Consider the following 27,096-nt stretch of genomic DNA (forward strand, 5'->3'; position numbering starts at 1 on the left):
TAATGTTTATTTATTTTTGAGACAGAGAGAGACAGAGCATGAACAGGGGAGGGTCAGAGAGAGAGGGAGACACAGAATCTGAAGCAGGCTCCAGGCTCTGAGCTGTCAGTACACAGCCCGATGCCCAGCTCGAACTCACGGACTGTGAGATCATGACCTGAGCCGAAGTTGGACGCTCAACCGACTAAGCCACCCAGCCGCCCCCTCAAATTTAAACGAAAGTACAGAGAGGCAAGAATGGCCAAAACCGCTTCAGGAAGAGCAAGATGGGAAACCTTGTTTTCCCGGACATGATGATCTATCAAAGAGCAATCATAATTAAGACTGACAAAAAGACTGATAGAACAGGAAACCCAAGGCCAAAGGCACGGGTGAAGGTCGGCAGTGACGCCGACCCCCGGCAGTGGGGGTCAGTAAATGGTGCTGCAGGGACGGGAAGACCTTCTGGGGAAGTTGAAACCGGACCCGCAAATCACAGCACCCACAGGGGTCAATTCCAGCGTCAAAACTCTGTAACGCTCTTGGCGATGATGATATAAAAGAGAACACTCCTATCCTCGAAGCGGGAAAGATTTCTTAAACAAGACGCAAACTAAATGACCGTAAAGGGGGGTGGATCTGACGTCGGGGCAGACTAGCGCTGCGCGAGGATGCACCTGCTCTCGAGAACCGCGTGGGCTCAGTGTCCACCGCAGCCTTGGAGTCCGCCCTGAGCCCTGCGAGATCTGATTGTCAGGCGCGGTGGAAGGCGACGCTCTCGCGTGGACCAGTGGCGGGATCGCCTCCCAGGAAGGGCCTCGGGGGCCACCTGGCCCTTCTCCCCACGGCAGCTCAGCTCAGCTCAGCCCAGGTTCCTGGGGTGGGGCGTGGGGGGCCCTGACGCGCCGAATGGGAACAGAACCTCAGGTGCTCAGCAAGCACTTTGAAGTCTGAGGAGCAGTGATCTAGCCTGTCTGTATGGCTCGCCCGCCCGCACTCAAATCTCTCCCTCGGCGTTGCTGGTTCCCGCCACCGCGAGCCTGCTGGCGGACACTCAGTATCTCGGATGCTTTCAGTGAGAAGCCTCGGCCACTTGCACCCAGATTAGACACTGGGCGCCACACAGGCTACTTTCCTCCCTACGCGCCCAGGACCTGGTCCCAAGCCAACTCCTCGGTACCTTCCTGTATTTGTGGAACAGGGATGTGTGATCGCCCACAGCACGCGGGGCCCTGGGGCAGATGCTGCAGATACAGTGATGGGTGAACAGAAACTCGGGCAGGTTCACAGCACAGAGCCCTACTCTCTCCGATCGCAGTTACCTCAGGGTGCCGGGGGGATGAGCACATAACCCGGACGGGGGAGGGGTGCAAGGTAAGGAGACCCCTGGGCAGCCCTCACTTCAGGTGAGAATTAGCCCGGCAGACAAGGCGGGTAACAGGTGCGGAAGCGGGTAGGAGTCTTGGATGACCGCGTCCCTATTCGGTGCCAGTGAAAACACTACCGCCTTCTGGTAATACTGAAAATGTTTTGTCGTGTGGGAGACACTCACAGCTCTAGCTTTCCCCCCTCCTGTGCCTTGCGTTCGTCCCCTGGCGCCCCACACATCAACTCTGCAGGCCTGCGGGCGGCGGGAGCGGGACGTCCTGCCCTCCGGGTGCTGACTGCAGCCCTTTCTCCGGGCAGGCACAGGCCTGCAGTGGAAGAACGTGGGCGGCTTCAGCGGGGAGTTTAACTTGTGCCAGGTGCTGCTGATGCTTCTGCTGGACTCCGTCTTGTACGGCGCGGTGGCCGTGTACGTGGAGGCCGTCCTCCCGGGCGAGCATGGCGTGCCCAAGCCCTGGTACTTCTTCGTCATGGTGAGTGTGGGCGCCGCCGCTCTGCAGACCGACGCAGACCGTCCACGGCCTCCCCCCGATACCCTCGCCCGTCGTGGCGGTGTCCCCGATGAAATCCCAAACCCCAGGACACCTAAGCTGGGTCCTCTAAGCCGGATTCACCCCGGAACCTATCAGCTTGCGGTCACCAGGGGAGCACGATTAACGCCCCGCCAGTGGCCCCGTTGTGAAGGGGGTGACCGTGTCTGACGTGCACGGGCACTCACTCTGGACCTCTGCGCGGCCGCCCTGCTGGCCCTTCCCAGAGTGTGGACAAGCGCCCGCCCGGTACTTCTCCAGGCCTCGGCCACAGGGAGCTTCCCGGCACGCCGCGAGCCAGGGCGGGGCGCGTCCCCGTCACTCACTCCGTCCTCAGGACCACGAATTGCAGGCTAGAAGGTCCACAAGCAAGCTGCTTGACGTCTCCAGGCACCACTAAATATTTGGGACCAGGAAACTTGGGGGCTGGAGGGGGAGGGATGTGGAGAACTTGGTTTACCGAAATATTTATCTTCCCGAAGCAGACAGTGGACTCACCCGCACGTGCTAATGTCAGCTGCCTTTCTGTCTAGCCATCCCACTGGCGTGGACAGCCCGTGCCCCTCACGCAGTCAGTGCTCCAGGTGGCGGATCCGGACAACTCTCCAAAGAGCAAGTTGATTCAGGAAGAGCCTACCAATTTGAAGAAAGGGATTGAAATCCAGCATCTCTACAAGGTATCGGCTCACAAATCTCCTTCCGAGAACTGAAGAAACAGGCGCAGAGGCTTCTGTTTTATTGTTGATGGGGGTTACGAGGCACAATTTCCTGACCGAGGTTTCGTTTCCTCCTGGAATGCTGTCCTCAAAAGAGGAACCTGATGTAAAGTGCCCTGTCTCCTGGGGTGCAGCTAAGTGGAGGAGGGTGGAGGGTCTGGATGATCTCTCTTGAAATAACCCACCCCCCTCATCCCTGCCTTGCCAGCGCCCCTGCCTGGAGACACCTGGGACACCCTGGGACTCAGCCACTTGCTGGCTGACTTCCATCCTCCACGGTTCACACACCCAGCCACTCGGAGCCCCAGCTCTCAGGGCCTGCTTCCAGCTGGGGCATGATTCCCTGTCACCAGCGTTGGCTGAGCCCTTCCTGCACGCAGAGCCCCGCGTGACTAGGCAGTGCCGCGACGGGACGCCTGGACACAAGCCCCACGCCGGGGATGTCCCACATTTTCTCCTTTGGCCCCTTCTGTCCTTCAAATGCGATGAGTCCCAAGGAGAGGCGGTTTCCTTGTACTGACAACGCAGCCTTGTCACGCTCGCAGCCTTCCTCTGCCTGTGGGAGCTGGAGGGGGAGGAGGCGTCACATCCTGGCCCGGGACGGGATGGCTCCAGCTCCCTCCAGGCATGCCTGCCGCTTCCACAAGCAGGGATTCCCTTTGTGCTCACACAACAGGCTGTCTGCAGCCACACGGTTCTGGCATGATTTCTGAGGGGGCTTAGCCAGGTAATGCGGGGAAAGGTGTGGTTCTAGAAGCAGGGAGAAATCTCCCTGCCAAGCTCTGAGCCCCTCGTCCTCGACCTCTGGCCTCCGTGGCTCGGGTACCAGGGAGAACCCCCAGGACTGCGCCCCACCCCCGTCAGGCTCCTCACCAGCCCCCCCCCCCCACCCCGGTCAGCTAAACCCCGAAAAGAGGGCTCCCTGCTAGATTTCCACTTGGATTCCCACCGATGGGCTGGCAGGGGAACTTGGGGTGGGTCACAGGTTCGTCACAAACGCCACGTGTGTGCACGTGCTCCACGGTCAGTCACGCGTTGAATTTTCCGCAGGTCTATCACACAGGAAAGAATAAACATGTAGCAGTCAAAGACCTGACCCTGAATCTGTACCAGGGGCAGATCACTGCTCTCCTGGGACACAACGGAGCCGGCAAAACCACCACGTGCTACGTGCTCACAGGTACCTGTGCGGGGCCAGCCCCTCGAGGAGGAACAGACCCCAAATTCTGTTCCATCTCCCCTTGTTAGATCTCACTGACGTCTTAATACGAAGCATTTGCTGTTTGTTTTTATGCCATCTGTATCCTGTCTGGCTGTTCACGTGACCTTGTAGCAGGAAAAGGAAATCTTTGGCTCTTTCAGCCTGCAGACTCTGATCTCACACGCTATCCAGGAGCTGTGAGCCCTGCCCTATGTGTGTCTTCCCACATAGAACCTTCCGGTACAGGGAGGCACCACTAATCTCCTAACCATGAAATCCATCCATTTGCTTCTGATTGCGGGGGGGGGGGAGGGGGGTGGCTCAGTTAGGATGAGACCTGGAGAATTATTCTACAATTACTTCGGTTTCACAATCATTTTGATGCCTAAATAGTTATTTCACATTCTGTCAGCTAAAACAATAGGCTGCGATGTTTGAGAACTTGTTCATTCTGCAAATATGTATTTCTTGGAGCCTTAACCTGTGTAAAGTTCTGTACAAGACCAACGAGACACACTTCTGAGCTTCAAGGAGCTCTGAGAGCCAAGCAGTCACAGACATCCACCCTGCCAGAGAAACTATCAGCATCTCAGAGGCAGGCTGCCTCGGTTCCCCTCTCAGCCTGCTGTGCACCTTCTCTGGAAGATTCTGACGAGCAGCAAAGGGGAAACTTGGTCTGAGGTTCCGTCGGTCACTCCCCCTCCACGCCCCGTCCCCGGCATCAGGATTTTAGGATCTGACGCTCAGCCCCACAGACGCTCACTGGACAGGCTCTGTGGGGGTCAGGACAGGGGACTGAGGCCGGCAGGTTTCCTGGACTGGGGGGCAGTACTGTCTCTAGACAGGGGTCCTTGTCAGATGCAGGCATTGCTGATGCCAGAGGCCTCTCCTCCTGTATGGACTTGAGGTCCTCAGCGCCTGCAGGGTGACCCAGCTAGACCCCCAGGCCACATGACTAAGGTCCTAGTGTTGTTCAAAGATAAAGACGTAAACTGTTTCCCCCGCCGCCCGCCCCATACACACACACAGACACACACACACTCTTCCCGGGTGCTTCCCTCTCTGCTGTTCTCAGCAGTGGTTTCTGTATATGTATGCTACCTCTGTCTCCCCCATCCCTCTCTCCAGAGAATCTGTTCTGTTTCCCTCTGGCCAGTGATGCTTGGATCAGGGCTTGGCAAAGAACAGCCACGCAGTAAATACTTTTCAACCAATGACTGACTGAATGAATGAATGAATGAACGTAATTGCAAGTCCTGCCACAATGCGGACCACAAGTGACCTCTCAGAGATGAGCCACGGATTTCTACCGGCAGTGACACGGCACAGAAAAAAAGGCCAACGCGGCCCTGGAGAAAGTGGCACAGCTGAGAGACACCGAGCGAGACTGAATAGCCCTGAAGATGCTAAGCCGGGAAGGGAAAGCCTGGCTGAGGGCCCAGGACACTGAACATTGAAGGGCTTCTATGCACGGAGGCCCCAAAGTTGGCACAGGCCTGTTCTGTATCTGAAACCCCATTCCTCCACCCAGTAAAGCTATGTGGGTTTTGAAAAAAAAATTCTAGGAGCTATTCTAGTATTGTAACTCTACATAAAAAGACTTACGTATTTAACGTGGAAAGCATCACTGGTTTTCCTCCCCATCCCCCAACCGCAAACAGTCACCGATGCTTTATCGTCCACAAGCAAATGAAAGATCCCAAAACGCCATCAGTGGGTAATTTGGCAGGAAGTATCAAGAACCTGAAAGTCTTGTCCCCTCTTGGCCACCGAATCTAGTGACGTTGGTTTGGAGTCAGAAAGTGTATGGGGAGGAAGGCAGAGTTGAGATCCATGTTCATACTCACGAAACACTGCAAACTACCTAAGTACCTAAATACCTACTAGCATGGTGTGAATAAATACGCAGGGTATATTCGTAACAATGAAATCCTGTTAGCCTTCACAAATTATATAGATCTCGTTGATGTGGAGAAATGGCCTCAGTAGACTGTTTTGTGAAAAGGCCAGTTAAAAGAACCAGAATTTATATTTCCCAGTTTTGCTAGAAACTTAGCATGTGGGACAGCGTACGCATAAGAATGTAAGAACACAGCCGGAAGTATGCAAAACAATGTTAACAGCGGTCGTGTTTACAGGTTGGGATGTGCATAACCTTCGTCTGCTTTGCCCTTCTTCCTTTAACCCTGTTGCAATAGACATCTATGGCCTTTTTCAGTCTGAAAAAATACAACTTAAAATAAGAAAATGAGACTAGGGGGTGCCTGGGTGGCTCAGCCAGTTGAGCGTCCGACTTCGGCTCAGGTCCTGATCTCAAGGCTTGTGAGTTCAAGCCCCGCGTCAGGCTCTGTGCTGACAGCTCAGAGCCCGGAGCCTTCTTCAGATTCTGTGTCTCCCTCTCTCTCTGCCCCTGCCCCACTTGTGCTCTCTGTCTCTCTCTCAAAAATAAACATTTAAAAAATGTTTTTAAAGAAACTGATAATAAAGACAGAGTACACAGATGAGCCGTATACACATCCCCACATGCACCAGGCAGGGGGTACGATCATTCGAGTGCTCCCTGGGGCTTACTGGGAATTTACACGGAATCAGTCATGGGTCTCAGGTCAAACCTATTAGACAACCCAAACACCATCGTTCTGAACCACGTTTCCACAGTAGCTCTTAATGCTCACCTCAGTGTAAGCATGACGCGCACCCGTGTGTGTCTTCTTCACCGAGGCAGGCTGGCGCTCCTCAGACGTAGGAACGAGGTCTCCTGCCTCCGCTGCCCCCACACGTCCTCACTCACTGTCACAGATCATCTACGCCTCGGATGTTCCCAATCGTGACAAGGCAGAGGCGGCCTGCACGCCAACAAACAGAGAGTGTCCTTACGCCCTTGCTCTGCCGCGTGCTCTGACTGCAGGTGACCTTGGGATATGTCTTCTCCTTGCTCCTAGGTCTTATTCCCCCTTCAAGTGGGTGTGTGTATATCAATGGATATGAAATTTCACGCAATATGGCGGAGATCCGGAAGAGCGTGGGCTGGTGCCCCCAACACGACATCCTGTTTGATGACCTCACCGTAGCGGAGCATCTCTCTTTCTATGCTCAGGTGAGTCTGTGCGTGACAGGCTGTGGCTCCTCTGCGTCCTGGTGGTGGGAAGACAGGCTGTGGCTCCCTGACCCCAACCTCAGAGGGTCCTAAAACCTCTTTTGGACACTGTTCCCCAACCATTTGGGGAGGAGGAGAGGCAAGGGTTATCATTAGGGTAGGGTGATTATAAAGGATACAAGTCGGGACCAGCCGAACGAAGAGACATACACACAGGGTGAGGTCTGGGTGAGTCCCACGTGCGAGGCTTCCATGTCCTCAGGACATATACCCTGCTGGCACGTCGCCGTGCAGGAGGGCAGCTCACTTAACCTTCCAGTGTCCAGTTTTTTTTTTTTTTTCTATTTTTTAAAAAATATTTTCGGGGCGCCTGGGTGGCTCGGTCGGTTAAGCGTCCGACTTCAGCTCAGGTCATGATCTCACAGACCGTGAGTTCGAGCCCCGCGTCGGGCTCTGGGCTGATGGCTCAGAGTCTGGAGCCTGCTTCCGGTTCTGTGTCTCCCTCTCTCTCTGCCCCTCCCCCATTCATGCTCTGTCTCTCTCTGTCTCAAAAATAAACGTAAAAGAAAAAAATTAAAAAAAAATATTTTCATTTATTTTTGAGAGAGATAGACAGAGTGTGAGTGGGGGAGGGGCAGAGAGCAAGGGAGACACAGAATCCGAAGCAGGCTCCAGGCTCCGATCAGTCAGCACAGAGCCCGACGCGGGCTCGAACTCAAGAGCTGAGAGATCATGGCCTGAGCCGAAGTCGGACGCTTAACTGACTGAGCCCCCCGGGCAGCCCCAAGTGTCCAGTTTTTCTGGTGGGATTCATCACATGGGCCTGAGTGATGGAATCATGCAGCAGGTGACTGAACTCAGTCTGCAGCTTAGGCAGGCCAGCTCCGCGCCTGCCGGTCCGGAGTCAGCTCATTAGCATAAACTAAGGTGTGGCCCAAGGGTACAGCCCTGAATAACGAGGACACACGCATCCCTCCAAGGGTGTAGAGGCCCCTCCCACTGACTGGGTGAAAAGCCAGCCAAACTCTTGCCTTTGCAACACTTAGATTTCTCATCTGTGGAACGTCGCCTGGATCCCGGGGGGTGGCTCCCACTTGGTCAGGAGGTATAATCCTTTCCTTCATACGCTGCTGTACTTGGTACTGATGAGACTCATATTCACACGATTCAAACCCCAAGAGCCTTGTGCCCATCCCTTTCCACGGAGGTAGTAAGTTTCTGGGGTGCAGTTTATGCAGGTAGTAGCAAAATGCCTGTGGGACAGCTGGGCCCCTACCAGGGCGGCGTGGAGGGAAGTCAGGGCACGCGGCGCAGCACGTGGAGGGAAGGAGGAGGCGCCAAGGCCGGGAGCCCCTGCCCGACGTCCCTGCCCCCGCTATCTCAGCTGAAGGGCCTGTCCCGCCTCAAGTGCCCCGAAGAGGTCCAGCGGATGCTGCACGCCCTCAGCCTGGAGGACAAGCGGGACTCCCTGAGCAGGTGCCTGAGCGGGGGCCTGAGGCGCAAGCTGTCCATCGGCATCGCCCTCATCGCGGGCTCCAAGGTAGGCGGGCGGGAGGCCCCGGGGCGGGGCGCCCAGCACGGCGGGCGGCCACGGGGAGCCGCCGCCACCCTGCCACCCGCCACCAGCTCCTCGGCCCGGTCCACAGGTGCTGATGCTGGACGAGCCCACCTCGGGCATGGACGCCGTCTCCAGGAGGGCCATCTGGGACCTGCTGCAGCAGCACAAGAGCCAGCGCACCGTGCTGCTCACCACGGACTTCATGGACGAGGCCGACCTGCTGGGGGACCGCGTGGCCATCATGGCCAAGGGGGAGCTTCAGTGCTGCGGGTCCTCGCTGTTCCTCAAGCAGAAGTACGGTGAGCGGGGCGGACGGGGCCCTGCGGCCGGGCCAGGGCCGGGAAGGGAGGAGGGGGTGTGGGAGCAGACTCAGATCTGGAGGCAGGACACTGATGTCTGAGTTCCGTTCTGTGGGTTCACGGCCTCTCCACACACGTGGCCAGGGGTTTTATCCTTCTTCCACCGTCCTTTCCCGATGTGACAAGCGGACACTCAGGGACCATGCTCCTCAAGGACTGAGCCAGCGTGTGCAAAGCACCTGTACAGGTGTGGGGTGTTTCTACAAGTGGCTCCCTTGTTTTTCTGGACCCCACGGCCTCCTGTGTCACTGCCGCCCCCATCCTTCCTCTGCCCCCTGACCAGGTGACCTCATCCAGACTGCGGTCATCCTCTCTCCAGCCCGGACCCCTTCCTGAGCTCCCCGTGCGCGGACGCTGCCCGGCTCCGGCAGGCTTGTCCAAACCCTGCGCAGCCCCGGGCTCCCGCACTCTGCCACCACAGCCGCTACCCACAGCACAGGCAGATGATGTCCTCTAGGATCTGGGCCAAAACCTTGCAGGCTCACTGACCCCTCCGTCTGTCAGAGCCCATATCCTATCTGTTCCCAAATCCTGGGGGCCTTCCCTTCCCCCCTCACCTCCACGCCCGTCTAGCACCCTGGACTGGCTTCCATCCTCTCCTGGCCTGGATTGTCACACCTGCCTGCTGACCACCACCACTAACCACCCCCCCACCCCCCACCGCCCTGTTGTCAGAATGAGCCTGTCACTCTTCGGCTCAGCCCTGCAGTGACCTCCCCTCCCACCGAGAGCAAAAGCCAGAGTCCTAGGGGTGGCCCACGGGCCGTGCTTGGCCTGGTGTGCCCTGTTTAAAATCATACTCCCTGGGGGCACCTGGGTGGCTCAGTCAGTTGAGCGTCTGACTTCGGCTCAGGACATGATCTCACAGTTCATGAGTTCGAGCCCCGTGTCAGGCTCTGAGCTGTGAGCACAGAACCTGGAGCCTGCTTCGGATTCTGTGTCTCTCTCTCTCTGCCCCTCCCCTATTCATGCTCTTTCCCTCTCAAAAATAAACACACAAAAAATTTTTTAAATCACATTCCCCAACCCTCCACACCCCGTCCCATGTCTGTCTTTCTTGACAAATGGCTCATGTCACTAATACTCTATACATTTTCCCTGTGTATCTTATTGTCTGTCTCACACTCCTTTAATGAAGGCCCATGAGAGCAAGAACTCCTGACTGGTACCTAGAACAGTGCCTGTCTCATCGCAAGGGCTTGAGAAATGTTTGTTGAGTGGCCCCATCGCCAGCATCACGCTAACAAGTGTCACTAGTGTCAGAAAGGACGTTCAAAACGCCAAAAGCATGATGTGATTATTACAGAGGTAGCCTTGTTCTTCACGTTGATGTGCAAGGTCTCTGCCAAGTCAGCTGCCCTCCATACAGCCCTCTGCCACGTCGGCCAGCATCGCTAAGTCCGTCATTACCACCTCCGGTCACGGAGGAGAAGGCCAGAGCCTCCAGAATACCGGCCTTCAGAGGCCAGTTCGTTGTGTGAAAACAATTCCACCCCACGGGGCCCTCCAGCTCCACGTTCCCAGGGAGCCGCCCCTTCTGACCTACAGAAAAAGTAAGTGCAGCTACAAAGAGTAAGATTATTTCAGGCTCTTTGAAATGTTGTTTCAGGTGCAGGATATTACATGACTTTAGTGAAGAAACCTCACTGTAGCACAGAGAAGATTGCCCATCTGATTTATCACCACATACCCAATGCGGTTTTGCAGTCCAGCATTGGAGAAGAATTAACGTTTATTCTTCCTAAAAAGAGCACGCCCAGGTGCGGACCCGAGGGGGCGGGAGTACCTGTGTGTGTGCACGGGAGTACCTGTGTGCATGCACGGGAGTACCTGTGAGCGTGCACGGGAGTGCCTGCGTGCTTGCACGGAGTGTCCAGAGCCATCCCCCGTCTCTGTCCTCAGCAAGAGCTCTCTGTTCTGTGAGGGTCTGGACCCCCAGGCCTTTGGTACCTCCTGGAGAGACAGCACACTCCAGCCTAAGCACACTTGAAAATATGGGGCTCTGATCATGTCACCTCCATCCTTTAAAGCCCTCGATGGCTCCCAGAAGCCTTCAGGTTAAAGTCAAATTCTTAAATATGGCTTTACAGGGGCGCTTTTATTGGGTGACTGGGCTCAGATGAAGGTTTTACCTGATTTTCTTTAATTATTTCAGACCCCGGATAGGTTCCCGGCACCCCCCCAACACCCCGTCCTCTGCATCATGTTGTTCTCAAGTAGGAATCTTACCTCCTACTTCACAATGAAGTCGAGAGACAGCAAACAAGAACTCCGTCTCACTCCCACACAAGCCCACACTCGCTCCTTTCTTCCTTCCATCTCTTAACAGCCCAGAACGTGTCCCCTTCCTGCTGAAGGCTCACCCTTCAGCCCCAGCTGCGGGTCTACCCACCTTGCGTTCTCAGGAACGCACTTGCTTGACTCACCCCGCCCATCCACACCATCAATCCTGTCTCCACTGGGTCACTTCCAGGAGCACCCGAACTCCCCACCGCCCTCTCCCCAGCCCCTGGCCCCCACCGTTATATACTTTCTGTCTCTAAGATCTGGATTGCTCTCACTGCCTCTTATGAGTGCCAGCGTGCACTCTCCCATTGGCTTTTGGATCTGTCCTTTTGTGACTGGCTTAGACCACTAAGCACAGTGTCCTCAAGGTTCAATGTTGTGCCATCTTGCAGAATTTTCCTCCCCCCTAAGGCTGAATATTTTTCCCTTACACACACACACACACACACACACACACACCACGTTCTTTATCCATAGCGGACATGTGGGTTGCTGCCACATGTTAGCTATTGTGAATAATACTGCCATGAACATGGGTGTACGAGTATCCATTCACGACCCTGCTTCCCATTCTTTGGTGTATATTTCCTCGCCATTCATAGGTCTTCTTTGAAGCAACGTCTATTGCCCATTTAAAAAAAAAACTTTTATTTATTCAGTAATGTCTACACCCAGCATGGGGCTCGAACTCACGACCCAGAGATCGAGAGTTGCATGCTCTTCTACCTGAGCCAGGTGCCCCCTGTTGCCCATTTTTGAATCGAGTTGTTCTTTGCGTTGAGTAGTAGGAATTTTCTATATATTCTGGATATTAATCCTTGATTAGATATAGCATTTGCAATATTCTCTTCCATCCAGTGCGTTGTCTTTTTATTTTAAATGTTTTATTTATTTTTGAGAGACAGAGTGTGAGCAGGGGAGGGGCAGAGACAGAGAAGGATGGAGGATCTGAAGCAGGCTCTGCTCTGACAGCAGACAGCCCGACGTGGGGATCGAACCCGCTGGGCCGCCTTTTTACTCTGATGATAGTGTTTCTTGCTGCACAGTTGTTGTTTTTTAATTTTCATGACATCCGATTTGCTCATTTTTTTCTTGTGTTACCATACCCTTGGTGTCACATCCAAGAAGTTACCGCCAGATCCCATGTCCTGAAGCTCTGTCCCATGTTTCCTCCTGAGAGTCGATTTTAGGTCTTACATTTAGGTCCTCGATCTATTTTGAGTTAGTTTTTGTATGTGGTGTTATGTAGGGTCCCATGTCATACTGTTGTGTGGGGATGTCCAGTTTTCCCAGCCCCACCTGTTGAAAAGACTGTCCTTTTCCCCTCACTGGATGGTCTTGGCAACTTCGTCGAAAACTACTTGACAATAAATGCGAGGACTTATTTCTGGGCTCTCTGTTCTTTTCCATCTATGTGTCCGTCTGCCTTTGTGCCAATATTGCCCTGCTTGGATTGCTGTCGCTTCTTAGATGGCCAGGGAGCGTGAGCCCTCCAGTTTTGTTCTCCTTTGAGATTGTTTTGGTATTCAGGGTCCTTTGAGATTCCATATGAATTTGAGGATGGCATTTTCTACGTCTGCAAACAACATCACTGCTTTTTTGGTAGGGACTGCACTGGATCTGCAGATTTCTCCAGCTGGTATTGACATTTTAACAAAATTAAGTCTTCCAGTCCATAAACAGGGGCTGTGTTTCCATGTATTTACAACTTCTTTCATTTCCTTCAGCAATGTTTCATAGTTTCCATCGTAAAAGTCTTTGACTTCCTTGATTACGCTGATTCCTAAGAATTATTTTTGATGCTATAGGAAATGGGGTTATTTTTATAATTTCCTTTTCAGATCTGTTCATTGTATTTAGAAATGCAGTGGATTTTTGCGCGCTGACTTTGTCTCCTGCTACTTTGCTGAATTCGCTTATTAGTTCTAACAGCTTCTTTGTAGCATCTTACAGTTTTCTACATATAAGATCATGTCATCTGCAAACAGATAATTGTACTTCTTCCTCTCCAGTTTGGATGCTTTTTACTTCTTTTTCTTGCCTGACGGCTCTGACTACAGCTTCCAGTGGCACACACATCAGACAGATTCTGCCAGCGCCGACGCCGTGCCAGGGGAGGGGCACATTCCGGGTCCCTCCCACTCTGCCGTCTTCCTGGCATCCCTGTCTCACACGTAGGCCCTCAGCCATGACCCAGCCTCCCCAAAACACAAGCGGCGGAGTTAAATTAGCGCTTGATTACAAAACGATACCTAGAAAATCCACAAATATTTGGAAATGCAACACCACACTTCTGAACAGCTTATGGGTCAAAGAGGAATCAGTAATGATTCGGGGGGTGCTTGGGTGGCTCAGTTAAGCATCTGACTCTTGATTTTGGCTCAGGTTATGATCCCACGGTTGTGATATCGAACCCCACATCTGGCGCCATGCTCAGCACATGCTCAGCACTTAAGAATCTGCTTAAGATTCTCTCTCTCTCTTTGTTTCTCTGCTCCTCCTCCACTCTCTCTCTCTAAAAAAGGAAGAGAGAGAGAGAGAGAGAGAAAGAGAGAGAAAGGAAGCTCAGAATACAGAGAAGGAAAGAAATAATAAATACGAGGAGAGCAAATGATGAAATAAGAAGTAAAAGAAAAAATCGAGAAATCTAAAATCGCCAGACATTGTTTATTAAAAATATTAATAAAAGTGACAAGCTTCTGCCAAAGCCATTAAAGAAAAAAAGAAGAAAAGACAAGAACCAGCCACAGGAATGAACAGACCATTCCGCACACCGACTGCACAGTCAGGATGGGACATGGAGAAAAGATCACAGACAAATTGGATTTGGATACAACAGGCTGATTCCTTGAAAAACACAATCCACCAAAACTGACACCAGGTGGGAAAGACGAGGACGAATCACCGTGCATCTACTGACGAGATCAAATCTGCAATGACAAACGTTCCCGAAAAGAAAATGCCAGGTCCCATCAAACGCCGAGGAAATTTAAAAAAAAGAGAGAGAGAGAGAGAGAGAGAGAGAGAGAGAAGGGAGCAGCTCCCAACCCGTTTAAGGGCATGAGTCTCCAGTAGCAAAACTCTGGCACATGAACACGAACACAAAGTCTTTAGCAAAATTACGAGCCGGCAAATGGACCTACCTGGGGATCCCAGGACGGCTTCGCACCCAGGTCTGGGGCCTCAGCGGGGATTCCCGGAAAGCCTTCCAGCTGGGACCGGTGGGCAGCACATGGACGCGATCCTCCCGGGCACGGCGGCCCAGGGCTCCGAGAAACCACGGCAGAGCCCGTGGGCTTCCTCTGACCCGACCCCCATCACTTCCACCCAAATGTCGGTCAGCAGGAGAACCAGCACTCACACTGGGGCATATTGCTTTTGGTGAACACTCACCCACAGAGACACACAATGAACAATAATACACTAGCAATGCGTGCAAACCACACGGTCAAACCTCAGAAACAAGTTGCATAGAGGAAACCAGACCCAAAGTAGACGAAGATTCCACTTATGTGAAGACAAAGACCGGGTATGGGGAACCTCTGGTGGTGGAAATAGAGACACTGGTCATCTGCGGGGAGGAGACAGAACCTTCTGGAGGGGGCAGCAGGAGCACTGTGTAGGGTGACGGAAAGGCCCACCTCCTGGGGCACCCGGGTGGCTCAGTCGGTTGGGGGTCCGACTTCAGCTCAGGTCATGATCTCACAGTTCGTGAGTTTGAGCCCCACATCGGGCTCTGCACTAGCAGCTTAGAGCCTGGAATCTGCTTCAGATTCTGTGTCTCCCTCTCTCTCTGCCCCTCCCCCACTCACATTCTGTCTCTCTCTGGAAGATAAACATTGAAAATATTTTTTAAAAAAGTAACATCACCTCTCGACTGACACGAGAACAAGACATCTCACTACGTGAAAACTTTGCTCCAATTTTTCAGAAGGGACATACTGACTTTGTTGCAAGACAGTAGCAATCCATGAGCACAATTTCAGTAAACGACACTGAACACACAGCACAGGCCGGCTGCTCTGCAAGGTGTCCTTATGTTCACTGTGCTCTTTACGACTCGGTGCATGAGGTAGTCTCTACCCTACAGATGAGGAGAGACTCGGGACGTGAAAGAGCTAGCCCAGAGTCACACAGCCAGGCAGCGGCAGAGTCCGCACATAGACCCAGCCACAGTCAGTGCACTGTGCAAGCTCTTAATGCACCTGCCGCCCTTGGGGGCGGACGAGAACGCCGCGCAGCCTCATGAGGGCATCGGGCATGCGAGCGGGGTTTCTTACAGGCACTTTGCCAGCCTGGACACTGGGCTGTGAGGGAGCAGATAGGAGATTGTGGGTTTCTTAATATCACACAAAAAGCCACGATCCATTCATGCATGCATAAGGAAGGGTTTGAGATCAGCAGGTTGTTAAGAATTAGCTCCTTTCCTCATTTACTGTAACAGTAGGAAAACCAAAACAAAAAAGAGCACTCACTGTCTTTGGAGAGAACGGCCTGGGTTTGTGCCCTGTCTCTGCTGTGTGGTCTTGGGGAAGTCACTTAACCTCACCACTGTCTTCAAAGAGCTGTGGAGACAATTGACGGAGTTCATAGGTGGAAAAGGGCTTGGAACGGCCACTGGCCCTTAGTCAGCACTCCAAAAAGAGTAGGAAAGAGATAGAATGATATTCGCACAACGTGCGAGGTGTGTGTGCGATTTACCCTCACAGAAACATTCTGGAGTAAATGCTGTCACCCTCACCCTCACCGGTTCAAGTTCAGAGTCCTGAAGCTAGAGGGCGACCAAGTTGAGATTTGTACAAGGTCCAACTCGACTCCACAGCCCCCGCTGTTTGCCCTGCAGAAAGCTCAGGGTGACGGTGATGGCGGGGCGGGGGTGGGGGGGGGGGTCCCCTCGCACCCGTGAGGAATAAAACCTCTCTTCCCTTCCAGGTTTGCATCTCTATTTACCGAGTTGGAACAGAGGCAGGTGGAGCTGGGGATCGCCAGCTTCGGGGCCTCGGTCACCACCATGGAGGAGGTCTTCATTCGGTAAGCAAGGGTGAAACTGTCACGCATCTACCCATAGACCAGAGTCTGGCTCCTCCTCGGAGCGCCCTTGCTGGGTGGCCTCCCAGCCTCTGACGAGGACTTCCAGCGATAGCGGTACGGCTTAACAGAGAAAGCGTTGAACGCAATACCACTTTCTAGGAGTGGCGTATCATGTGGGATGTCGTTGACTATAATTGACTCAGCTGGTTTATGCGGCTCTGGAGTTGGCCTATTGGTCTGATTTTTTTTTTTTAATGTTTATTTATTGTTGAGGGGGAGAGAGAGAGAGAGAGAGAGAGAGAGAGAGAGAGAGAGAGAGAGAGAATAAGCTGGGGAGGGGCAGAGAGAGAGAGACACACACACACAAAATCCGAAGCAGGCTCCAGGCTCTGAGCTGTCAGCCCAGAGCCAGACACAGGGCTCGAACTCAAGAACTGCGAGATCATAACCTGAGCCAAAGTCGGACGCTTAACCAACTGAGCCACTCAGGCGCCCCTGATTGGTCCAGTTTGACTGTCACGAGGCAGGACACAGGCTTACTTCTAGGAAGGCCGTGAAGGGGCACTCTAGGAAAGCCAACCAGAAGACCAAAGAAGGCCAGAGAGGGGCGAAGGGAACAGGTCAGTGTGACTTGATCCAGTCTGGCAATATCTGTCTTTTAACTGGACCGTGTAGGCTATTTGCAAGTATTGTGACTAATACGTTCGATTTTATATCTATCATTTTATTTGATATTTCCCACTAGTCTTCTCCTCCCCTTTTCGGGTTATTTCTCCTGATTCTATATTTTCCTTCCCCACACTAGTTGGAAAGTATACGTTCTTACTGTATTGTGGTAGCAGTCAGCCTAGACATTGAGACACACAAGAGTGAATTAATATCTTTACTCTGCTTCTGGAAAACGCCAAGACCTTGGGACACGCACATATGCCACCATCACCAGCTTGTATATAGCGTATATTTTAATTCTCTCTTTTTTTTCAACACCACAAGACAGTATTATTGGTAGAGAAAGCCAATGGTCATTTAAACTCATGTGCACGTATCCCTGCCTCTGTGTTCTTTCCTCTTCTCGGGTAACCGTCCTGCCCACAGTACAGTCTTCACAGCACCCTTCAGCGCTTTTATGCGGGTGCCAAACACACTTGTGTGGGGTTTCCTGGGGGCCCTGGAAATGATTCTAGTTCTCTCCGTTTTGAAGGATATTTTCACCAGATTGAAAGTAATCTTCCATCGGTGCTGAAAATACTATTTCGCGGACTCTACTCCTGTGGCTGAATATGAGCTGTGGGTCTAACCCTTGTTCCTTTGAAAGGAATCGGGCCACTGTGCTTCTGATGTTATGCAACTTAACCACGGTGTATCTCCGTACGGTTTTCCTTCTAACTATCCTGCTTGACATCTGATGGACTTCTGGCCATGGATGGAACGTCTTTCACGACTTCCCACGTGTGAGGCCACCGCCTGCTCCCATGGTGCCTTGCTCCTCACCGTGGGACAGGTGTTTCTTCTCTCACCATGGGACAGGCAGGATCCTCTCATTCTGTGTGCTGGGTGAGTCTGCCCTTCCTTCCCCCCTCTCTGGCCCTCTGGTCTCCCGGAGCCGCGTGCTGGCTCAGACCCTCTGACTTACCACCCAGGTGGCTCTTCCCTCTTCAGCTGTTTTCCATCCTCAGCTTGACACTTCCTCTGGGTTCTCTTAAATGATTAAGTTTTTACTGAAGCATGACAAATGTACCAAAAGGTGCGTAAACACCAAGCCTCTGGCTCAGTTTTCTTCTGGAGTTCCTGGACTTCTTGTGTGCTCTGGATAGAGGTCCTCTGTCGGGTACGTTTTCTTCCCAGCCCGTGGCTTGCCCGTTCCTATTTTCGGAGCCCACCTGTAGGTCAGAGTCATGCTGCTACTCTCTCCTCTAGGAACGTTACCATTTTAGCTTCCGCATTAGATCTGTGACCCCCCCGGTGTTAACTTTTCTGTGCAGTGTGACAAGAGGCTGAGGTTCATTTTCTTTTTTCAGTTCATTTATTTATTTGGGGGAGGGGGTGAGGGGCAGAGAGAGAAGGAGAGATAGAATCCCAAGCAGGCTGCATGCTGTCAGCCCAGAGCCCGACTGAGGGCTCGAACTCAGGAACTGTGAGATCGTGACCCGAGCTGAAGTTTGACGCTTACCCAACTGAGCCACCCAGGCACCCCAAGGTTTATTTTCTTGCACGTGGGTACCCAGTCGTGACGGAACCACTTGGCGAAGAGACTTCCTTCCAGGCTGAATTGTTTGGATGCCTTCACCAAAAATCAATTGACTGCACATGTCCATTTCTATGCCCCCCTCTTCTGCCCCACGCCAGACCCACGCGGTCGAGATTACCGCACCTTTACAAAGGACATCTTGAAGTCAGGTAGTAGATAGTTTCTCCGGTTCTGTTTTTTGAAGATGGTTTTGGCCATTACAGGTCGTTTGGGCTAACATGTAAATTTAAAAATAAACTTGTCAGTTTCTATTTAAAAAAAAAAAAAAAAAGAACTTGTTGGAAAGCTGGCTCATCGGTTACAGCAGAAACACCACGCTAATGCAAGGTGTGAACGGTACAGAAAAGTCGGCAGCAGGGGAGAGAAGAAGTATATGGGAACTCTGTGCTTTCTGCTCAGTTTTTCTGCAAACCTAAAACCATCTAAAATATAGAGTCTTTTTTTTTTTTTAAACTGCTGGGAATATGACCGGTACTAGGTTGAACGTATATATCAATTTGGGGACAATGGACATCTGAAACATGCACCGTTCCAATCCACAGGTACTCTACACAGCCTCCTTTATCTGCGAGGTCGTCTATAATTTTTATCAGCCATCTCTTGCATTTTCCAGAAGCTCTGCCTATCTTTTATTAAACTTATTCCTAAGTATTTCAATTTTGTTCAAAGGGATGGAAATGGATCTCTCAATTTCATTTCCAGTCACTTGCTGCAGATCTAGAAATCATTTTTTAAGTTATTGATATCTAGAAATATTGCTTAACTCAGTAGTTCAAACAATTTTGGGTTGACTTCCTTAGTATTTTGGATAGGACCATCATGTCATTTAAAGACAGTTTTACTTCGTATTTTCCAGGCTTCATGCCTTTTGCTTGCTTATCTCACTGCGAGGGGCCTCAGCATAACACTGAGTCCAAGCAGAGAGGGGGGACGTCCTCAGCTGGTTAGGCAGAAGCGCTTCCTTGTAAGATAGTTTTTATATAGTTTATTTTCAGCCATACATATATTCAACTAGGGATCTGAGATATAAATTTCCCTTTGAGCTTCACGTGCCTGCGTCGCACAGTTGTTTGATATGTAATCTTTTCTTCCCCATCCAGTTAGAAATATGTTTAATTTTCTATTGTGGTTTCCACTCTGACCTGTGGTTTATTTAGAGCTGTGTTTCTTAATTTCCAAACTCGTGGAGAGTTTTGTTTTTTTTACTGTTCCTATTCAGGGGCACCCGGGGGCTAAGTCGGTTAAGCATCTGACTCTTGATTTCAACTCAGGTCATGATCTCACAGTTCATGGGTTCGAGCCCCGCATCAGGCCCTGTGCTGACAGCTCAGAGAGTGGAGCCTGCTTGGGATTCTCTCCCCCCCACCCGCAGCTCTCTGTCCTCCATTCCACTCATCCGTGTGCGCTCTCTCCCTCTCTCAAAAATAAATAAACCTAGAAAATGTTTTCTTGCTTTATTTTGCCTTGTCTTGTTAATATATGTGATTTCTAACCTAATTTCACCGTGGCCCGAGTACATACTCTGTATAGCCTCCTTCTTTCAAAATGCTTGAGTCTGTGGCTCACCTTACCTTCCATTTTTGTAAAATTTCCTATGTTCTTGAAAGAACGCGCATTCTGCAGTGGCTGGGTGCAGTCTTTTGTGTATGGCGACTAGGTCCGATTGTTAATTGTGGTGTACAAATCTCCTGTGTCTTTTTAAAAAAATGATTATCTGCCTGTTCTCTGGGTTCCTAGAGGTAACACGCTGATTTTAACTTTGTCCAGTTTTGCTTTGTTTTTAAGCGACTGCATCAGGTGCCTACACATTAGAATTGTTAACATATTTTGCTGGTAAGCCCAACAACTGAACATCCATCTAGTTGTATATACTAGCTTTGTTTTGGTTCAAAGTCGTGAGTAGGTTCTTGTCCACCCATTTGCATTCGGTCTTCCCGTGGCCGTATTTTAAGTGCACTTCTTGTCAACAGCGAATCGCTGTAATTTCAGAAAACAACTCCTTCATCCATCTTTCTCTTTTAACTGGAAGCTCGGGGCCTTGACAACTGATGAAAATCCCAGTTCACTGGGTTGCAAATCTGCCATATTACTTGCTGTTTTCTGTTTGCCTACCAGGTCCACATTCACTTTCTATTTCCTTTCCAACTTTGGGGTGCACTTAATATTTTTTAAATGTTTATTTTATTTTGAGAGAGACAGAGCAGCATGCGTGTGAGCAGGTCAGGGGCAGAGAGAGGGTGAGACACGGGGCTGGATCCCACGAACCGTGAGATCATGACCCTAACCGAAATCAAGTCAAGACGCTTAACTGAGTGAGCCAAGCAGGAGCCCCTAATCCATATATAATCCATATATATATATATATATATATATATATATATATATATATAATCCATATAATCCAGATAGATATATATATATATATATATATCTTTTAGTTTGTATTTTCTTCTCCATTAATTTCAAATTTGTAAATTATGTTCTCCTTCTCTTAGTGGTTATCCTAAGATTACCATGTACACTCATAACCTATTACAGTTTACCATAAACACGTAGGCTCACCGCGTTCCAGACACAGGCCCACTGCTCCTTCAACTACCCCGACTCTACCTCCAGAGTTATGTACCATTTGGTTTCTGTATTTCAATCCTGTACACATTTTAAAACCCATCATATGTCATGATGTTTTGGGCCATCGGTATTCACTTGAATTTACCATACATTTACCCTCTGTGTCACTCTCTATTCCTTCATTCACCTTTAAGCTCCCACCTAGAATGGTCTCTCTGCCTGAACAATACCTTCTCCCTCCAGTGGCGGTTTTCTGGTGACAAAAATCTCAGGGTTGTTGCTTGCTCGAAAATACACAGGTGGCCTGCATTTTTGAAGGGCATTTGACCCATAGATAGAATTTTAGGTTGGCAGGGCTCTTTCCAACGCTTCTACGATCCAATGTCTTCCTTTTCAACAGATTTCAACAGATTCAACAGATACGATTTACAGACTGTCACGTTACTCAATGATTCATATAGTAAATTCGATGCCTTCCAATAAATTTACAGAAGTGTGACCATACCGCTCCATAAAGATCTTTTCTGTTCCCTTGCAAACGTGCCCGTTCCCATTTCTAGCCCACAGCCACTGCCTATGTGTCCCATTCCATTGTCTTCTGACTTCCATTATGTCTATTGAGAAGTCAGCTGCCAGTATTATTGTTATTCTTTGAGCACAATCTGTCCTTTACCCCTGGCTGCTTAAAAAGAAATTTTTTAATGTTTATTTTTGAGAGAGACAGAGAGACAGAGACAAAGCATGAGCAGGGGAGGGGCAGAGAGAGGGAGACACAGAATCCGAAGCAGGCTCCAGGCTCTGAGCTGTCAGCACAGAGTCCAAAGTGGGGCTCAAACCCATGAACCGTGAGATCATGACCTGAGCTGAAGTTAGAGGCTCAACCGACTGAGCCACGCAGGCGCCCCGATGATTTTATGTAACAAACTTTTTTAAAAATGTTTATTCATTTTTGAGAGACAGAGAGAGACAGAGCATGAGTGGGGGAGTAGCAGAGAGACAGGGAGACACAGAATCCGAAGCAGGCTCCAGGCTCTGAGCTGTCAGCACAGAGCCTGACGCAGGGCTCGAACTCACCGACCGCAAGATCATGACCTGAGCCAAAGCTGGATGCTTCACCGACTGAACCACCCAGGTGCCCTACTCCTGGCTGCTTTTAGTAGTGATTTTTGTCTTAGGTTTCCAGCATTTTTACCATAACGTGGCTTTATGTGTCTGTCCTTGTGCTCGCTGGCTTAGGATCTTTACCACTTTTTACCCTGGGGTCTGCTGGTATTGCCAGTTTTGGAAAATTCTCCACCAACATCTCTCCAACACATTCCTTCTCATCTACCCTCTCGTTCCTCTCCTCCTGGGACTACTAATTACACATGATTTTTACCTCTCCCCTGTCTCACGTCTGTTATACCCTCCACTGTTTACTTATTATCTATTGCTAAATAACAAATTTCCCTAAAGTGTAGCAGCCCTGAAATAGCCAACATTCATTACCTTATGGTTTTCTGTGGTTCAGGAGTCCAGGAGCAGGTGGACAGTCAGTTCTGGCTCAGGGCCTGTTGGGTGGGAGTCGAGCTGTGAGCCAGGCCCGTGGTCTCTGGAGGCTCAGCAGGTGGAGAGTCCACTTCCAAGATCACTGCTAGGGTTGTTGGCCGGCCTCGGTTCCCCAGCATCTATCGGTCTCAGTGTGTCACCGTGTGGACCTCTTCCTGAGTTGCCGAGTGACCTCGTGATACGGCAACCGGATTACCCCATGGCAAGTGATCAGAGAAAGAGAAAGGGAAGCTGTGACCAAGAAGGAAGACTTAGTCCCCTCCTGCCCTCGTCTTGGAAGTGATGTTTTATCACATTGCTGTACTCCACTCGTTGGAAGTGAGTATCTAGATCCAGCTCACAACGAAGGGGAGGGGATTAGCACAGGCAACAAAAGCAAAATTAAACAAGTGGGACTACATCAAACTAAAAAGTTTCTACACAGTGTACACACACACACACACACACACACACACACACACACAGATGAGAATATTATTCACCCATTAAGAAAAAGGAAAATCCTGGGGCGCCTGGGTGGCTCAGTCAGTTGGACGTCCGACTTCAGCTCAGGTCATGATCTCGCGGTCTGTGAGTTCGAGCCCCGCGTCGGGCTCTGTGCTGACAGCTCAGAGCCTGGAGCCTGTTTCGGATTCTGTGTCTCCCTCTCTCTCTGACCTTCCCCCGTTCATGCTCTGTCTCAAAAATGAATAAATGTTAAAATTAAAAAAAAAAAAAAAAAGGAAAATCCTGCTATCTGCAGCAACATAAATGGGGCTTGAGGGCATTATGCACAGTGAAATAAGCCAGAGAAAGACAAATCCCGCATGATCTCACTCATGTGTGGAATCCTGAAAGAAACCAAACTCACAGAGACAGAAGAGATCCGTGGTGGCCGGGAGCAGCGGGTGGGGGTGGGTGAGGGAACTGGGCAAGGGGAGGCAAAGGCACAAACTTCCAGTTACAAGAGAAGTAAGGAGAGTATGGTGACTGTGGTTGACAACACTGTATTTATTGTATATCCGACAGTTAGCAAGAGAGTAGATCTTAAAAGTTCTCACCACAAGCAAAAATACCCTAAGTCTGTAAGGTGGACGCTAACTGAGCTTAATTGTGTGACGGTTTCACGTATATACATATATCGGGCCATTATGTTGTGCACCTTAAACTACACAAGGTTAAATGTCAATTATATTTCAATAAAACCGGGAGGAGACTGAGGGAGGTCATGACAGAGCATGAGCATTTGGGGTTTGGAGGGCCAGTCAGAGGCTGCCCAGCGCAGTGCGGAAGCTCTCGGACCAGCTCTTAGCCTGTACTTAATCTGTTTGGAGACACCGTGGTGTGGTGGCCACCAACGTCCCGCTGTAGAAAACTCCCCTCCCTTCCTTCCTGGAATTCAGTCTCAATAAATGACAGTCTTATTTCTTAAACAGCCCCTCCAGCAAAAAATCCGACCAGCAGAAACTGAATGAGGAAAACTTCAGAATACAACCTTGACACAACGTTTCACGGGACCAAAGAAAATATCGTGGCAAAGTGCTGTGTGGCTCCTGTCTTTCCCCACACACCTTCCTCGGGTACCAGCTGAAGCCCTGAAGAGAGGCCACGCAAATCCTGATAATGCTCACTAACATCCCCCAATCTGTAGGAAAGCTAACGAAAGGACAAGTAGAAAGCCTAGGAAAGTCCAGGAGAAATGGTCTGGTCGAGAGCAGAGGCGGGGTCTCGGCACAGGCGGGGCCTGCCAGGCTAGCCATCGCTGTAAATAGGGCTGACCCATAAAGGCAGCAAGGTTTTGCGGAACTGACGAGTGAGTAATGAGGCTAGCTCACGAGAGACACTGTACCTCTATCTCTCCGTCTCAGGCCCAGGCTGGGAGAAGCCAGCCACCGTCTTGGGAGGACACTCACACGGCCTCAGGGAGAAGTCCACGTGGCCCGGAACCGAGGCTTTTGCCAACAGCCAACAAGGAATCGAGGCCCCTGCCAGAGGTGTGCTGGAGCTGGCTCAGCTCAGCTCAGCTCACGAGAGCCGAATATTAAATTATCAAGAATTTTGTGAACCAGCTAAACACGGCTCTTATTAAAAATTCAATTGCATAAGCTGGTCAATAAATCACAATAAAAAACTGTAGCACAATTTTGATATCAATTCCAAAGTGTGGGGCAGGGTTTAACATTTATTTATTTTTGAGACAGAGAGAGAGAGAGAATGAGCAAGGGAGGGGCAGAGAGAAAGAGAGAGAGAGAGGAGACACAGAATCTGAAGCAGGCTCCAAGCTCTGAGCTGTCGCTATAGAGCCCGATGCGGGGCTCGAACCCACAACGCGGAGATCATGACCTGAGCTGAAGTCGGAAACTTAACTGACTGAGCCCCCCAGGCGCCCCAGTTTTGTTTTATTTTTTTTCACACCACCAAGCAGTTAACTTCACCCTGACGCTCTCTCTCTGGAGAAGAGCATCAGAACCCACAGCTTAAGGGCTCAGTCCTGCAAGAACGCCCCCCACTCCCTGACTCTAGACCCCAGTCACAGCTTCATGTGGTCACCTGTGCTTCTGACCCACCGGCCATAAACTGGACGTTCCCACAACCGCTTCTTCAATTAACTCACTACAATGGCTCACAGAGCTCACAAAAACACCGACATCGACCAGTTCATTATACAGAACATGATACAGGAGCCAGATGAACACATACACAGGGCAGCGCTGCAAAGCGTCCGTGCTCTCTGACGGCACTGCTCTCCCGGCACCTCCCGGGACACCAACCCGGAAGCGCTTTGGGTTCTCTGCCCATTTGGGTTTTTGTGGAGGCTTCATTACACAGGTATAATTGATTGATTAAATCATTGGCCGCTGGCACTTGAACTCAATTTCCAGCCCCTGTCCCTTCCCAGGAGGCTGGGAGGGGGGCCTGAAAGTTCCAACCCTCGAATCCCATGGATGGTTCTCTCGGCAACCAGTCCCCATCCTCAGGTCCTTTCCAAAGTCACCTCGGTCACACAACACAACACAACTCAACACGCCTTACCTGAGGTCACCATTTAGGAATGTATAAATGTTTTGGGAGCTCAGTGCTAGGAACAGAAGACTGAACATAAATTTCCTGTTATAAGATTATAAAACTATAAGTTATAAATCAAAACATTGTAAATGGCAATACACAAGACGTCACGGTTTGGCTACATTGTACTATTATCAGTGCTCTTAAGGTTTTTTTTACGTCTACTTAAATCCGCATGATGGATGTGCTGTGTCGATAATTTGAAATCAACCATCATGCGTGAACTTACGTCATGGAACCGGGTAAACAGGTAACACTAGGGTTTAATTTAACATTTTGTTGATTGTCTAGATTAAGAAAGTGGTGGTGAAAATGTTAATAATGCAAACTAAGTTGAAAAGTGTCTCCTATCCCGAGCCATTTCATTAAGAACACAAAAACTTAGGGAAATATTCTTCCAGCATTAGAACAGTAGTATTCAAGTCAGCAACAGTGTGGCTTGCCTGGGGGAAGCACGAGTGAAGTTCTGACACACGCCACTGCTATTCACTTTTATCCTCATCATTAATGTGAATTAAAACCAACATTCTTGTCAGAACTCCACTGGTAGAGGGGCACCTGGGTGGCTCAGTCGGTTAGGTGACTGACTTTGGCTCAGGTCATGATCTCACAGTTTGTGAGTTCAAGCCCCGTGTCGGAGCCTGGAGCCCTTCGGATTCTGTGTCTCCCTCTCTCTCTCTGCCCCTCCTCTGCTCATGCTCTGTGTCTCTCTGTCTCTCAAGAATAAACGTTAAAAAATAATAATAATAATAATAAAAAAAACAACTCCACTGGGAGAGCCAGCTGTTAAGCCAGCCACATGAGGGCACCGTCTTGGGAGTGGGGCCTCCCGCCCCAGTCCAGCCTTCAGACCACTGCAGCCCAGGCCCAGAGCTCGACTGCAGCCTCCTGAGAGCCCCGGAGACAGCACCACCCTGCCGAGCCACTTCCGAACGCCTGGCCCACAGAACTGTGTGACACAGCAAACGTTTACGGTTGTTTTAAGCTGCTAAGTTTGGGGAGAATCTGGGCCACACCGCCATTTACAGAACTCTATTGCAGGGAAAATGAGCTACAATTTACTGCACTGTTTCATTGTGACGCACTCCCAGGAGTAGAATAACCGACCTGAAGATTATGAGTAAAAATATATTTCTCGGCTTCCGAACGGTTTGCTGCCCGCAAGGAATACCTCTTTTGGCCTAGGGCGGGGTTCGGCAAACTTCTTCCTGAAAAGCCAGAGTACACGTTTTAGGCTACTGTAGGTTTAGTGGCATAATCAAGGATATTATGTAAGTAATTAGATAACCATCTAGCATGTAACCATTTAAAAACGTAAAATCCTTTCTGAGCTCAGTGCCAAACAAAAATAAGACCTCAGGCTACAGTGCTACGTGTCATACTTGGGTTTATGAGTCTTGCTCATAAAGTAGATATTAAGGGACATTTCATTTTTGTTTTAATTTGCATATGGCATCTTTATAGGAAAATAATGAAATCTATTCATCCTAACGTTGCCTCAGTTCTTTGGAAAAGCCATTGGTCAGTTAATCCAATATTTA

General features: G+C 50.5%; 1 protein-coding gene and 2 long non-coding RNA genes across 5 annotated transcripts in view; 1 reads left to right on the top strand and 2 right to left on the bottom strand.

The window, feature by feature from the left end:
• Positions 1 to 23,010, bottom strand: part of LOC128313584 (uncharacterized) — a 43,544-nt gene extending 20,534 nt beyond the window's left edge. Inside the window, exons 1-3 of the long non-coding RNA XR_008294488.1 lie at positions 22,451 to 23,010; positions 15,588 to 15,677; positions 2,394 to 2,528 (exon numbers count right to left, since the gene is read on the bottom strand). This is a non-coding gene — a long non-coding RNA (uncharacterized LOC128313584). The remainder of the gene's footprint in view (positions 1 to 2,393; positions 2,529 to 15,587; positions 15,678 to 22,450) is intronic.
• The window catches only part of LOC106978713 (ATP-binding cassette sub-family A member 17-like), a 76,014-nt gene that overhangs the window by 22,960 nt on the left and 25,958 nt on the right, over positions 1 to 27,096 (top strand). The window contains 8 exon segments of the mRNA XM_053213004.1: positions 1,666 to 1,838; positions 2,429 to 2,572; positions 3,662 to 3,791; positions 6,755 to 6,909; positions 8,294 to 8,449; positions 8,556 to 8,766; positions 10,436 to 10,586; positions 16,045 to 16,143. Coding sequence (XP_053068979.1) covers positions 1,666 to 1,838; positions 2,429 to 2,572; positions 3,662 to 3,791; positions 6,755 to 6,909; positions 8,294 to 8,449; positions 8,556 to 8,766; positions 10,436 to 10,586; positions 16,045 to 16,143 — 1,219 coding nt within the window.
• LOC128313585 (uncharacterized) overlaps positions 23,379 to 27,096 on the bottom strand; it is a 32,383-nt gene continuing 28,665 nt past the window's right edge. For all 3 annotated transcript variants that reach the window (XR_008294490.1, XR_008294489.1, XR_008294491.1), the window contains one exon: positions 23,379 to 26,763. This is a non-coding gene — a long non-coding RNA (uncharacterized LOC128313585). The remainder of the gene's footprint in view (positions 26,764 to 27,096) is intronic.

This window comes from Acinonyx jubatus, chromosome E3, assembly GCF_027475565.1.
Source record: "Acinonyx jubatus isolate Ajub_Pintada_27869175 chromosome E3, VMU_Ajub_asm_v1.0, whole genome shotgun sequence".
Lineage (NCBI taxonomy): Eukaryota > Metazoa > Chordata > Mammalia > Carnivora > Felidae > Acinonyx > Acinonyx jubatus.